The sequence below is a fragment of the Anoplopoma fimbria genome, chromosome 20 (genome assembly GCF_027596085.1).
Source record: "Anoplopoma fimbria isolate UVic2021 breed Golden Eagle Sablefish chromosome 20, Afim_UVic_2022, whole genome shotgun sequence".
Lineage (NCBI taxonomy): Eukaryota > Metazoa > Chordata > Actinopteri > Perciformes > Anoplopomatidae > Anoplopoma > Anoplopoma fimbria.
Window position 1 is genome coordinate 1,486,082 of NC_072468.1, and position 14,110 is coordinate 1,500,191.

The window sequence follows — 14,110 nt, forward strand, 5'->3', positions numbered from 1 at the left end:
CTTTCAATCCACAACCAATGAGAGAAGAAACTCCATAGGAAGTGACTCGTCCAAACCCAATGCTGTTTTCACCCTGTCGAAACCAAAAAGCACTTCTGCTCTTGCCAAACACACCATTCGCCCAACCCTAAAGCCAAACACAGTCAATCAGACAGTTTTATCCTCTCTGGCCACAGCAGCAGTAAAGGCTTCTACAGTCAGTGAAGTGAAGGCTACCAAAGACAAGCCGGCCCCCACTGGAGCTCCAAATGTTCAGTCAACATCCCCAAAGTCTGCTCCAGCCAGTGGCGTTAAAACCACAAAAAACAAGCCCACAGCCTCCGTCAATCAGACTGTTGTAGCTAAATCTCCTTCCACCAAAGACAAGCTTACCCCCATAGAAGGTCAAATTGCTCCATCAACTCCAGCAAAGGCAGCTACACCCAGTGGTTCTGCAGCCTACAAAGATAAGGTCACATCCTCTGCCAATCAGACCGCTGTAATCAAAGCTCCCACCACCACCACCGCCACCACCACCAAAGAAAATCCTGCCCATGCACAACCAGTTAAGGTGGTCATCAGTGATGGCTGCGGCTCCAGCAACACCAAGGGGCATGAGCTGGAGCTGAAGCCTGGCACTCCTCTGGTGATGACGCATAAGATCAGCTTGTTGCCTGGTGGCTGCACCGGGGGATGTGAGACAGAGATGTCTGCGCTGAAAGGACGCTTGGCCCGACTGGAAAGAGAGATGTCCAGTTTAAAAGAGAAATGTATAATTCTGTGATTTTCACCAAATTATGAAATTTAACACAACTTAGAGATGTGGGTGTAGTAAATTTGTTTATTTTTTGCTGCCCAGGTCCATGTTCTGCAAATTGTCCAAATGACTGTAGTGGCAATGGGGAATGTGAGAAGGGGAAATGTATCTGCCAACAAGGATTCATGGGTCCAGACTGCAGTAAGTGTGCACATGGAGCTGAGTGTAATAAAAGTAAGTGAAAGTCGGAACTGTTATTTGGATGTGGTAGCATTAGAAACATATCTTTAAATGAGAGACAGTTTTCCCTTTAATTTACTTTGACTAATATCTAATTCATACTTTGATTGTGACCTCTACTCTGCAATTTCAGAAACCTCCAAAGGAAAAGTCAAGATAACCGTGGAAACAGTGACCCTGCAGGTGAACAAAGAAAAGGAAAGCATGCAGGAGAAAACTACCAAAGCAGAGCACACACTCTTCCAGAAGAGGGAGCAGAAGAAAGGGTCTGACGCCAAAGAGACTGACACCAAACCCAAAGTGTCTACTAATGCTAAAGCAGGTCTTGTTAAGACACAAGCAAAACATGAAGCCTCTGGAAAGAAAATTACTACAAAAGACTCTTCAAGTGCCACAAAGACCAGTCGCCCAACTGTTGGTCAAGTTCTTTTGAAACATGAGGGAAGAAGGCAGGAGGAGGCCCGCAAAGGCAAAACAACAGTCCTGACCTCTAAAAAGGTCCCCCCAAAAAATAGATCTGACCAACTAAAAGATCAACCTCAAACCAATGTTACCCAGAGTAATGTGAAGAAATCGAATGGCACGGCTAGAATTGTGACCATTCTCACCAGGGTAGAGGGAACAAACAAAACCAGAACAGGTAAGGAGACCTTGGAGCAGTCCACACTGGCTGAAAAAAATGTTACTCAATCATCTGGAAATAAACGCACCAAGAAAGTAAAAGTAGACACTACAAATGTGCAGTCTGTTGACAGCAGAAACACTGAGGCTGACAAACTTGGAAAAGAGAAGTTGAAACAGAAGAGTCAGTATCTGGTTAATTCAACCATTGCAGCAACATCAGTCGAGACTCGAGTTCTGCAGAATAAAACAACCATCCATGGCTCTGACAGTGTGAGGAGGATTGGAGGATCTGGATTGGGTTCTGTAAAGGTTGTAAACATCTCTTCCTATAGCTTCACTGTCACATGGTCAGCCCCACAAGGGATGTTCAAGAACTTCACAGTGATCAGAAGAGAGCCACGGACAGAGGGAGACGAAGATGACCAAGAAGAGTTCGAAGATGAAGCTCTTGAAGGAGACAAGGCCTCCACAGTTAAGAACAAAACTGAAGTCCAGGTACAGAGTGAGAGCGCAAACTCAACTGCCACCACCGGTAAAGGTGTTGGATCTAAAGGCAAAGCTGAAACAAAGAGGATCTCTATGGTGGTCCCTGGCAGTGTACGCTCTGTGGAGTTCAGTAACCTTAGGGCAAACACAGGCTATGTCCTGCATGTGTATGGCACTGCAGCTGAGAGGAGATCAAAGATTCATAGAGCAACTGCAATTACAGGTAACTAAAGTTGTACTACACATTTCCTCCATAACTACCCTGAGCACGATCAATACTGGGAGCAGTAAAATGTGAATAGAAATGTCCTTGTTTTCTCTAACCAGGTCCTGAGCCAGCCACAGAGATGGTTTTCAGCAATGTAACAGAGTCTTCTATCACTGTTTCCTGGACCAAACCGAAGATGACATTCTCTGGCTTCAGGGTCACGTTCCTGAACATCGTCACAGGTTTGTTTAAGGCCTGCTGTTATACTGCATCACAGGTCAAAATCTCCCTGCTTAAAATCAGTTGGTGTAGGGTTTTGTTTGATTGTGTCTGTGTGATATTTGTGTTGTATTATCCTGCTAGGTGAGAGCCGCTTTGTGACAGTGGAGTCGCAGCGATCTCATGTGGTTCTGTCGAAGCTGTCTGCTGGATCCTCCTACATTATCACCGTAATTGCTACACAAGGCAGAGCCCAGAGTGATGCTCTGACATCCCTTATGACCACAGGTACAAAGCTTACTTTTATCTACAGCTACTTGTTTTGTTTTAATGCCTGAAAACCACAAAAAACACACTATGGATTATGTCTTGACTGCAGTGCCGGCTCCTCCAACACATCTGCAAGTTGTCAATGTGACAGATACCAGAGCTGTGCTGCAATGGACCCCAAGTCTGGGGAAAGTAGACCGGTTCATCATCAGCTATGAGTCTTCCAAGAGTGAGTGTGGCAATATCACCTTAATAACTAATCACAAAGCATTAATGACAACGCTACACTATGTTATTAATTCTCCCTCTTGCTACAGCTCCTAATGTGACAGTGACTGTGATGCTGTCTGGAAACTCAGTGGAGCACCAGCTGAGGGGCCTGCAGAGAGGCACCATGTACACAGTCAAGGTCTTGAGCCAGAAGGACAGTCTGCAGAGCATGGCCATCTCAACCACATTTACAACAGCTAATGGTGAGTAAAGATGGCAATAATAATTGCACGCTAAAATATAGACCTTGTGTGTAAAGTGTGTGAAGTCAATACATTTCTGTGTCCCACTAGTGGTTAAAGCCAGTGAGGTGGGTGCCCGCTCTGCTGTGATAGCATGGAGAACCACTGTTGTTTATTACAGCTACAGACTGACCTACCAGGTGGCAGGAGAGGAGACAAAGGTGATGCATATACCCTCATAGAGTACAAAGAGCGTTCTGACATTTACAGTCTCTAAATTTGTGTGCTTTCTGTGTATACATTAGGAGGTGATCCTGGACCAATCCATCACAGAGTATATATTGACAGGGCTGTTGCCAATGTCAAGATATACTGTTCTGGTACAAGGCGAGAGAGATGGACAATACACATCTGTTGTCACCACAGAATTCATTACAGGTGTAGTATATCATTTAACGCAGTGCTTGCACATTAATCTGTCCTAAAAATACTTTTTATCACAACAAAGATTCTTTTGTTTTTTTTATCCCTTAGGCAAACTGCGTTTCCCTTTCCCTACTGAGTGTTCCCAAGAGCTGCTGAATGGAGCTCTGCAGTCAGGAGAGGTGGATATCTACCCGCAAGGAAAAGAGGGACAAGCAGTCAGAGTCTACTGTGACATGGAGACTGATGGAGGCGGCTGGACAGTGAGACAAACTGCTGTTGTTTGTAAAACTTTGTACTGAGAAAATGGCAGTACTATTTTAGATAATGAACAACAATCTGATGTGTGTTTTTAGGTGTTCCAGAGGAGGATGAATGGAAAAACAAATTTCTCCAGAACATGGAGTGAATACGGTGACGGCTTTGGAAACCTCAGTGAAGACTTCTGGCTTGGTACAGTTGAAACAAGTTCTTATTACCGTCACATCTGCATGAAATATCTATTTCCATCTGTTAACTTTAAATTCCTATCACTATTAGGAAACAAGCTCCTTCACAACCTGACCAGTGTGGGCCCTGTGAGTCTGAGAGTGGATATGCGATCCGGAAATGACACCGTATACGCTCACTACGCAAACTTCTCCGTTGATTCAGTGGAGAGGCACTATACTCTTGCAGTGTCTGGCTACACTGGAACTGCAGGTAAACACTTAACCGGAAATGTGCAGTACATACTACGTATATTACAGTAAGTGTCTGACAATTCATAACCCACTTTAACTATTTCTCTGTCAGGAGACTCTATGAAGTACCATAATGGACGCCCATTCTCAGCCCGGGACAAGGACCCTGATCCTCTGGGGATCCACTGTGCCAGGGCCTACATGGGAGGCTGGTGGTACAAGAACTGCTACAAGGCCAACCTCAATGGCCTTCATGGCATCAACAGTAATAATCAGGTACAATTCACCTCTCTGGGGCATGGAATAATATACTTTTAACACTTGTATTCATCCATGATACAGCACACTAACCAACTAGCATCACTTCTCTTTGTCTGTTTTTACACAGGGAGTAGTCTGGATAGAATGGAAAGGTAAAGACTCCTCCATTCCCTTCGTTGAGATGAAGTTCAGACCGTCCAGGTTCTCTCCTGCAACTCATGGCTAAGATTACGTCAGTCTTCATTCAGTAATGACAGATAATTAAAGCTCCAGAGATCCAGAAGACAGTGAATCTCATAGTTGATGCATGTCACTTTCCAACTGAAATTGCATGTTTAGTGGTTTCAATCGCTACAACAACAGTTATCAGTACATTTGATTCAATAAGCAATTTTTTTTCCTAATCTGTATTTTTTGGGAAATATACCAAAGGAGTGGAGAAATGTTTTGTTTTTTTTACTTTTTGCATCTCGTTCTACTGTTCTGCCTACCCGTCCATTTCAACACAGCTTTGTTTTGACTCCAATACCTTCTTGTGCACCACCGTGGTATGCCACCGCACTACTACTGTTATTGAATATGCACTGTCTCACTCCATTGGAATAAATGTGGCTGATGTGGGTCTAAAGTGTCTATTTTTTGGTTTTGTAACAGTGAATTAAAACGTCCAAATCATTTGATGAAAAACAGTTTCTTCATTCCCTGCACTATAAAAAAAAGAAACCATAACTGACTGTCATGTCAACTGTGGAATGTTATCATGCCCTTCAAAAAGTCCTGGCCATGTGTATGTGTTGCATTCATCTTGTTATCAGATATGTTGACATACAAAGTGTTTAGACATCCTTGATTTTAGTGAAAACAACACTGTATCAAGCAGACAAGCTAAGTGACAGATTCGAAGACTATAAATGGGGGAAGCAGCGTGCTGACCACCTTTCTGAAGGGGGACACCAGCGAGAAGACACAAAATGCCAATTGAAATATCATTTATCACTGTGGGAGCTGTGTTCCTAGTTGTGGCGCTGTTGATGGTACTGATTTGCATTTCTGGTCGGAAGGACAAATCTGTACAGGAAGACCACAAGGGAAGGAAGTCTTCAGGTAATTATCTATCTATTTGTTGTCTGTATATTTAAACATGCTGGTTGTGCAATCAAGTGTTTTAATTTCATGAAAATACAATGATTAATGAATAGGGGATTTTCTCAACAGATGAAAAACTAGTACACCACTGAACTTGATTACTTGATCTAATAGATTTGTATGGTTTCTGTTCATTCTCTCTCTCTCTTTTATCTTTGTCTTTCTTAACTTCTTCATCCTCTTAGTTGAGTCTGGACTGCTGCAGTATCTCTGTCAGTTCCTTCCCCGCTCCTCGTCTCCTTCCCTCCCAGGTCCTCCCAGTCTCTTCCTTATAGGCAATATGATGGAGCTGACACATGAGCATCTGCCAATCCACCTGACCGAACTGGCACAGCGGTACGGAAACATCTACCGCCTGAAATGTGGAAACACAAGTAAATATCCCATTTCAGAGTTATGGATTTGATAATATTAAATACTGACTTAAAACTTCAACTTTTAAAATCACTTTTTGTAGATAGCACAAAAGTTTTGTTGTGATTTTTTCAGCCATGGTGGTACTTAATAGTAGTGAAGTCATAAGAGAAGCACTGGTGAAAAAATGGTCAGACTTTGCTGGGAGACCTGTTTCATACACAGGTAAACAACTCTAGCTTCTTTTGCATCAATAGTATGCATAATTTGTATGTCCTTATTACCTGTACTGACTTGCATCAGGTGATATTGTGTCTGGGGGAGGGCACACCATCTCGTTGGGGGACTATAATGAGGAATGGAAGGCACATCGTCGTCTCGTCCACAGTGCTTTGCAGCGTTGCTGTCAGCAATCATTGCATGATGTGATTGAGAGACAGGCACTGCATCTGAGAGAGGTACAGAACACAGGAGGAATACAATGTACACCGGGGAATTATATCGTGCCTGATCTTAAAATACAAAGAATGTTCTGTAATGTGATACCAGAGATCCAAAGCAAATGTTGGGGAATTTCCATAGTGGTCACATAAAAAGATAAAGCATGGTTTGTTAACTGTTAAGGTTTTGATGGACTATCAAGGCAGTGCTGTAGACCTCTCGCAGGATTTCACAGTGGCAGCCAGTAATGTCATCACCACTTTGGCTTTTGGAAAAGAAGTGAGTATCTTAGTATCAAAGATGGATTGCAAAATATGCTTTACATCAATCGACAGCTGTGCTTGGTTGCCTGTTTATCTTGGGGACCGGGCAAGGTCAGTGTTTTTGTTGCTCTTCTTAGAAGCTTGCATTACGTATGTGCAAATATAATGTACTATTCTATATCTAGACATTGCATTTCATTAATATGAAATGTTAAAATATAAATACCTGTTTTCTAGTACAAGAAGAGTTCTTCGGAGCTGCAGCAGCTGCACAGCTGTCTGAATGAGATTGTTTCTCTGTGGGGCTCAACCTGGATTTCTGCTCTGGACTCCTTCCCACTGCTCAGAGTCAGTTAATATTCCATTTCTTGACTATAGATCACAACAAAGACCAGCAAACGTCTTTTGAATGAGATTTCACATATTGTCATTTGTTGTTTAAAGAAATTACCCAATCCTGTATTTGCCCGTCTTCTGAAAGAGGTGGCAAAGAGAGACGAAATTATAAGAGAACATCTAAACAATTACAAGGTAAGTAAAAAATAAATGCCAAAGAATAAAGAGATCTAGTTATGCTAAATTGATCTGGTTATAGGTAAACAAAAAGCATGTCTCGGTGTGGCTTAGTGATCAGAACAGTTAAGACATCAGGATCATAAAATGAGTCTATATATGAAAATAGCCTTTTTTGTCTGCTTGGATATGTTCAAAGAGAAAGAAAATCAATTCACATAATAGATGCCTTTTGAATCCAAGTGAATTTTCTTTGCGTATGTATCCAGAAAAGTGGATGAATTTGTACAGTTGTAGGTGGATATGTTGACCCAAGCTCCAAAAAATCCCATGTCCTGCTATGCTGATTTTAATCAGCTGTTGCTCTGTTGTCTGTGCAGTCACAAGACAAGAAAAATGAGGACGCCATTACGGGATCCCTCCTCCAGGGCCTTGACAAACATCACAACACAGATAACAGTGTGGTAAGTACATAGAACAGTGAATATTAGGGGAGATCCATTTGAAATGTATTGTGAGTAAATCCAATGGCATTCAAAACTAATACTGGAATTGTACATTCAGTATACTAAGTAGCACTTTTGTACTAAATTACGTGTCTTCATGACTCCAGCGCCTGACAGATATTCATGTTCACATGGCCACTGTGGACCTTCTCATCGGGGGAACAGAGACCACTGCAGCCTGGCTGAACTGGACTGTGGCCTTTCTCCTCCACAGACCAGAGGCAGGGCACATCATTTACCCTAAAAACAACTTATTTACAAACCTTAAAGTTTATCTCAGTGTCTTTCTCCTCTTTTACTGTGATCTTCAGGTGCAAGCCAAAGTGTATGACGAGTTGTGCACAGTACTAGAGGGACGATACCCAAAGTACAGTGACAGACACAGACTTCCTGTCCTGTGCTCTCTGATCAACGAGGTGCTCAGACTCAGGCCGGTTGCCCCGTTGGCGGTTCCACACAGAGCCATCAGAGACAGCAGGTCAGCTGAATGGCGTTATGAAGTTATAATGAAAGAATTAGAAGATGATTGGCTAACTACCAATTGTCTTTAAGATCGGATGTGGTGAAGCAGGCATTGGTACAGGTTGGTACAATATAAACCAGTTTACAAATCTTGCACAGACCTATGTTTCTCCAATATTTCATTCATCATGTTTACTCCTTGGTCCAACACACAGAATGAAAGCATATGGAATTGTTAAATATTACACATAGGCACTGCTTTGATGCAAATACCTACCTTGAACATGGCTGTAATGAAATAATTGCTTTAAAGAAATTAAAAACACCTGCATGAAGTTATTTATGCAAAAAAGCAATTATGTCAAAACTGGGAAAGAAAACAGTAAGTAAACATTATGGGACTCAGGCTGTTGCTCACCATAATGAACCTCTGCTTAAAAAATGCTTGCTTCCTGCAAACCAACATCATCATGAATAAATAAATAAACTAGACAGCACCAAATTTGTCTAAATTTGTTGTATAATGTGTTTATGTCTATAAAGTATGCTATATTGATGTAGTCCTGTTGGTATCAGGTCAGTCAGCAGGTACACAAAAACTTTGCATTATGGAAAATGAATAACCCCCATGGATGTTTAGCATTGCAGGTTACTTCATCCCTAAGAACACAGTCATCATTCCTAATCTTTTTGGAGCACACCATGATCCTGCAGTTTGGTCTGACCCATACAGCTTCAAACCAGGTACTGCTCCAACTGTGAGATGAAGTGCATTCCTTTTTGTTTGCTCAGCAGATCTCAAATAAAGTAGCTACTCTCTGGCTTTCAGAGCGCTTTCTGCAAGGAGGAGCTAGCTCCACCCGAGCCCTGATCCCTTTTGGAGGGGGTGCTCGGCTATGCCTTGGAGAGTCTGTCGCCAAAATGGAGCTCTTTCTGTTCACTGCCTACTTGCTGAGAGATTTCCATTTCATCCCTCCTGAGAACGAGGCCTCTCTGCCCGACCTGAGAGGAGTTGCTAGTGTTGTACTCAAGGTCAAGTCCTACACAGTTACTGCACGTCCGAGGCCTGTGACTAATCCTTGAACTACAGAAGGCATACTCATTTTTACAGTCATTTACAGTCATTTAGCAGACGCTTTTATCCAAAGCGACTTACAGTCAGTAGTATATTACATATCATTCACCCATTCACACACTGATGACAGGCTACCATCAAGGTGCCACCATCAGACTCTAACTAACATTCATCATCAGTCCACACCGATGGCCTTCAGGAGCAACTTGGGGTTAAGTGTCTTGCCCAAGGACACATCGACTGCTGAAGCCGGGTATCGAACCACCGACCTTCTGATTGGAGAACTACCTTGCTCTCCACTACGCCATAGCCGCCCCCTTACTCCTTACTTGTTGCTTAAATGTTATGCATTTGTGCGCAAATAAATGTTTTTTGTTTTATTTTTACATGTGTATGTTTCTCATCAATACTTCTTGCAATTTGCCTTAATATTGGATATCCAGATAAAGTAGTCTGTTAATTGCTTCTTAAATTGCTTTTTACTGAATTTATACAATTATATATTCAATCATGTCTAAAAAACATGTAATCCAGGCCAGATCTATATAGTTTTTTGTTTCATCTCTTGTATAGGGGCAAAGCAAATTGCACTAAAGTTAGATGAAAATACTGAGCCTCAACATCACCAGTGGAGGGCGGAAAATTACAAGGATGGCCTAAACTATTCAGGTGAAGCTACATGGGAATCAAAACCTGGGGTTTGAAGGAGTTACTGAAACAGTTTACTGGTTACTAGTAATTTTACAAGGTGAATATTTGTCATAGAGTCTGACAGCACCACCCAGTGGATAAACACTGATCATGCTACAGAAAGTGAAATAATTTCCTACTGAGGGAAACCTCCAGAGGCCTACAGGTTATTACATTACATTACAGTCATTTAGCAGACGCTTTTATCCAAAGCGACTTACAGTCAGTAGTATGTTACATATCATTCACCCATTCACACACTGATGACAGGCTACCATCAAGGTGCCACCATCAGACTCTAACTAACATTCCTGCAACATCCAGTCCACACCGATGGCCTTCAGGAGCAACTTGGGGTTAAGTGTCTTGCCCAAGGACACATCGACTGCCGAAGCCGGGTATCGAACCACCGATCCTCTGAATGGAGAACTACCTTGCTCTCCACTACGCCACAGGCCTCAACCTTTAGGCTTCCATAGTCCATTTTCCTTGTTTTACTAAGCAATTATTTTTGGTTATCACTCCTCATCGCTGGTTTAGAATCGCTACATGTAAAAGAGTTTTCATTTACAACATCGATAGCATTTGATGATAGACGATAACAGGTGTTATGATTGTACATGTGATAGACAGGGTAAATATTACATGAAAAACACAAAATGGACAGTGTACATGAAGCATTCATTTGTATACTGGCCAAAGTTTTATATAAGTCAAAGGGTAATGTGAAAAAATGAACATGGGCCTCTCCTGGGCTGGTCACTAAAAATGAGTTGCAGCAATGTCATTTCCTGAACATGTGATTTTAAAAAACGTCTGCTTTCAGAGGACCTAGCAATGAGCAAGACAATCTGCGAGAAGACATCTGAGAGAAGGATGGTTTATTTTTCATTATTAAGACTGTGTCTTCTATCTCTCACACAAGCAGCAGCTGGACAGTCATTTGGTAATTATAAAAAAACTGTTCTCTTGTTAATCTGTTGAATTTTTAAGATATCATTTAATAACTCTAAGCTCACTGACTTTTTTTTACAAAATGTTGAGATACTAGGTACATGTAAACATTAAAATTTCCAACATCAAAATTAATTAAACAAAACTTTTCCAGTACAATAATTAATTTAAAAAAATCAAGATAAACTTGAACAAAAAATTTAAAAGAATGCATGATTATCACATGTGGTTATGAACAGGGTTGGAAAGAGTACTAGAATAGCATACTCAAGTAAGAGTAAAATTAACCAATCCACCCAGTCCAGCATCTTTGTCCCACTTTAACCAGTCCACTCAGTCTCTTTGGTTCCACCGAAGGAAGAAGTTTTAGCATTAGTGAACGAAGGAGTCAAGTCACTGCATGACTGAGTTTCCACCAGGAAAATGTTAGCATGTTTACATACTAGCCACACCTAGCATGTATCTGTTCATGTCGTTGGTGTGTTAGATTTGGGACACGTAGCGTGCTCGCAAACTATTTTAATTTTCTTTCTTTTTTTGAATCATGACGAGGTACAATCATGCTTATTTATAGGTTAATTCCGTGGGTAGTTCTTCATCATATGTGGATACTAATTATATTGATGCGCAATTAAATGCATGTACATATAAATACTTTGTTCCAGTAACTAGAGTATCTAAATGTAACTTGTTACTTTCACTCTTAGTTATGAACAGGTTCAGTTCATGATGGAGGGTCACCAACTTTTTTATTTGACAGAACAACCTCATGACTTGGAAAATGTCTAAGATTAAATTCTCTCCTCCAACAGATCATTTGTGGATGTTTGCCTTACTAGGAGATGATGTTACTTTGCCATGTGGCATACCCTCTATTAAATCCTGCTCCTCTGTTAACTGGAACATGGCTGAAGAGTTTCAGTGGATCACGGAGGTCGTGAAGGCTGGAAAGGTGACAGCTCCAGGTCTGACCGGCCTCAGGCTAGGCCTGCTTAAGGACTGCTCTCTGAAGATTAATCATCTGGAGCTCAATGATGCAAGACTTTACTCTTGTGACAGTGGCAAGCTCAATTCAACTGTTTCACTTCATATTCTTGAAGGTAAGTGACTCAAACCATTCTTGAATAATTTAAAGTCAGCATTACAGTGTCACATGACTTTTTTTTTTTTCATTCCCCAGTTACTGAGAGTTCCACTCCTGCGGAGGACACAATAGAGCTTCACTGTTTCCTCAATAGCTATAAAGGACTTGCCCATTGTAACAACAAGGGGATGCGTATCAAGTGGAGCACAGGAGACAATACACCTTTAAATGGGAACAGATTTAAATTTGAAAATCCCTCTGAATGCTTCTCAAAACTGATCATCACTAAAAAACTGACAGACCATCACAGAAAATGGAAATGCCAACTGACTCAGAATGACACAGTTAAAGCTACCATCAGTTACACAACAACAATAAAAGGTACTAAACTCCACTTCAGCATATACTTCAAATGAACAACGTGTACTAACTGTAACCACTAATCCCTTTCCCTCAGATGGAATAGAGGAAGTGTTCGCTGCAGTGGGTGAGTCAGTGTCACTCTCTTGTAGCAACACTTCCTCTCTTGGTGTGAGTGGCAGAGTGAAGTGGGCCATAGGAGAAAGGACAGATGATATGTCACCTCGTAAAGGTCAAATGGAGACATTTCATGTCAATGAAGATTCATCACTGGTCATAAGCAAAGTGAGTGCTCTGCATGCTGGGGACTACCAATGTTCAGACTCCACTGATCAGCAAAAGGTGTTTAATAAAATAAGGCTGCATACCCTGGATGGTGAGTTTTAAAACGTCAAGTGCCCAAGCAGAGCTTGAATTGTCCTATTTCTATTTTGCGTCACTGCTAGTAAAACATTTCTTCTCACGCTTGTCTTTACAGTTACTTCAGAGCGTGGGCCGGGTGATGATAATCTCACTTTGACTTGTGTGCTTACCTGCACTAAGGAATGTGGAAAAGACTTAAATTTGACGTGGTCTGGAGGAAGCCAAAATAGCTGGCAGAGTGGTTTAATGAATGTCAAGAACTCTCTTATAAACAGGCTGTTCCTCCCAGTTTCGGCAATGACATCCGATGAATTAATTTGCTTTGTGCATAGAGAGAGTGATGTGATGGCATCAAAGAAGTGGCACACTGGTAACCGTAAGTATGCATAATGCTATTGTATCCTTTTCTCCTAAATAAAACCAAAATGTTTAATGATTCAGAGTAAACAGAGAGGAAATGATAACTATTTAATGTCAACAGCTCTGCAAACCCCTGCTTGGGTAGCCCTTCCTCTTGCAATCGTGATATGCATAGCTGCTGGGGGACTTTACATGTTCAACAAGAGGAAGCAACACAAGGATGCAGGTAGTGAATGTGGTACGGAGCGATACAACCTACTGTACAACTATTGTATGAGAATGAGTCTCAATTAGAATGAAATAATACTCAAATGGCTGATGTTTTCTTTCCTCTCTCTTTGCAGGGAATGAACAGTCAAGTATTGGAATGGTAAGAGACAAAACATAATTGTGCTGTTATAATGGTTAATAGCTTTTGTCAATCTGATATATAACAAAGTAATAACTCCAGTACTCCTCTTCACAGACTCATGTTTACGAGGTTATTCAGGATACAAATAATGAGGAACTACAACAACAAAGACGAACCAAAAGAGGAGCTGTCCCCACCACTGACAGTTTCTATGATTTATTACAAGCTGTGAACTAAATAAAAGTTTCTTTCCACTTTGATTTCAACCAGTAATACATTAAAAAGTTTCAAAGGTAATATTTTCTTGTAACAGTAGATCAGTGTTTATGACTCCTCATTCATGACCATTCATCATCCTATAGATATTTATTCAAATTGGTTAAAACATTTTATAGAATGATTACACTGTGACACAATTATATTTCTTTTAAATAATAATGTTGATTAGATGCTGATGAACACAAGCATTGTAATAAGGATGACTCTTTTCAGCAGTCTAAGTAAAAACAGGCTAGCATTTTCTTTGTTGATCCACATAAATCTTAGTTACTCTTTTAAGACAAACACTTTAAAGGTGAGTTAATG

At 41.1% G+C, this 14,110-nt stretch overlaps 3 protein-coding genes across 4 annotated transcripts; all 3 read left to right on the forward strand.

Annotated features, from left to right (window-relative positions):
- Window positions 1-628: 628 nt before the first annotated feature.
- On the forward strand, window positions 629-4,849 carry tnxba (tenascin XBa). Its single transcript, XM_054621231.1, has 14 exons — window positions 629-749; window positions 839-970; window positions 1,110-2,309; window positions 2,414-2,536; window positions 2,658-2,801; window positions 2,893-3,012; window positions 3,101-3,256; window positions 3,347-3,456; window positions 3,541-3,673; window positions 3,770-3,921; window positions 4,015-4,111; window positions 4,199-4,360; window positions 4,454-4,617; window positions 4,730-4,849. Exons 1-14 carry the CDS (start codon window positions 629-631, stop codon window positions 4,826-4,828), a joined length of 2,913 nt encoding a protein of 970 aa, XP_054477206.1. The 3' UTR covers window positions 4,829-4,849.
- A 724-nt stretch (window positions 4,850-5,573) lies between these two features.
- LOC129110074 (steroid 21-hydroxylase) lies at window positions 5,574-9,370 on the forward strand. Its single transcript, XM_054622223.1, has 12 exons — window positions 5,574-5,706; window positions 5,934-6,122; window positions 6,238-6,327; window positions 6,406-6,560; window positions 6,727-6,822; window positions 7,044-7,154; window positions 7,251-7,337; window positions 7,700-7,783; window positions 7,933-8,046; window positions 8,137-8,303; window positions 8,928-9,031; window positions 9,117-9,370. The coding sequence occupies exons 1-12, from the start codon at window positions 5,574-5,576 to the stop codon at window positions 9,368-9,370; spliced, it is 1,584 nt and encodes a 527-aa protein (XP_054478198.1).
- A 1,507-nt stretch (window positions 9,371-10,877) lies between these two features.
- On the forward strand, window positions 10,878-14,001 carry LOC129109844 (uncharacterized). 2 transcript variants are annotated; one of them, XM_054621985.1, is made up of 8 exons: window positions 10,878-10,998; window positions 11,819-12,106; window positions 12,187-12,471; window positions 12,548-12,826; window positions 12,929-13,189; window positions 13,295-13,411; window positions 13,518-13,543; window positions 13,640-14,001. In XM_054621985.1, the coding sequence occupies exons 1-8, from the start codon at window positions 10,890-10,892 to the stop codon at window positions 13,760-13,762; spliced, it is 1,488 nt and encodes a 495-aa protein (XP_054477960.1). In that variant the 5' UTR covers window positions 10,878-10,889; the 3' UTR covers window positions 13,763-14,001. The 2 variants fall into 2 exon arrangements, with proteins under 2 accessions (XP_054477960.1, XP_054477961.1); XM_054621986.1 differs by having other exon boundaries at window positions 10,879-10,998; window positions 13,295-13,399; window positions 13,640-13,991.
- The last annotated feature ends 109 nt before the right edge of the window (window positions 14,002-14,110 follow it).

What these genes read in the sequence shown, in the direction of transcription:
- tnxba (XM_054621231.1), top strand. Translation starts at nt 629, where the DNA reads ATGACGCATAAGATCAGCTTGTTGCCTGGTGGCTGCACCGGGGGATGT. An exon ending in GACATCCCTTATGACCACAG is followed by an intron (nt 2,802 to 2,892) that starts GTACAAAGCTTA and finishes TCTTGACTGCAG; the next exon opens with TGCCGGCTCCTCCAACACAT. An exon ending in TGGCTACACTGGAACTGCAG is followed by an intron (nt 4,361 to 4,453) that starts GTAAACACTTAA and finishes TTTCTCTGTCAG; the next exon opens with GAGACTCTATGAAGTACCAT.
- LOC129110074 (XM_054622223.1), top strand. Translation starts at nt 5,574, where the DNA reads ATGCCAATTGAAATATCATTTATCACTGTGGGAGCTGTGTTCCTAGTT. An exon ending in CTTTGGCTTTTGGAAAAGAA is followed by an intron (nt 6,823 to 7,043) that starts GTGAGTATCTTA and finishes CCTGTTTTCTAG; the next exon opens with TACAAGAAGAGTTCTTCGGA. An exon ending in AACATCTAAACAATTACAAG is followed by an intron (nt 7,338 to 7,699) that starts GTAAGTAAAAAA and finishes TTGTCTGTGCAG; the next exon opens with TCACAAGACAAGAAAAATGA.
- LOC129109844 (XM_054621985.1), top strand. Translation starts at nt 10,890, where the DNA reads ATGAGCAAGACAATCTGCGAGAAGACATCTGAGAGAAGGATGGTTTAT. An exon ending in AGCAGCTGGACAGTCATTTG is followed by an intron (nt 10,999 to 11,818) that starts GTAATTATAAAA and finishes CTCCTCCAACAG; the next exon opens with ATCATTTGTGGATGTTTGCC. An exon ending in TTCACTTCATATTCTTGAAG is followed by an intron (nt 12,107 to 12,186) that starts GTAAGTGACTCA and finishes TTCATTCCCCAG; the next exon opens with TTACTGAGAGTTCCACTCCT.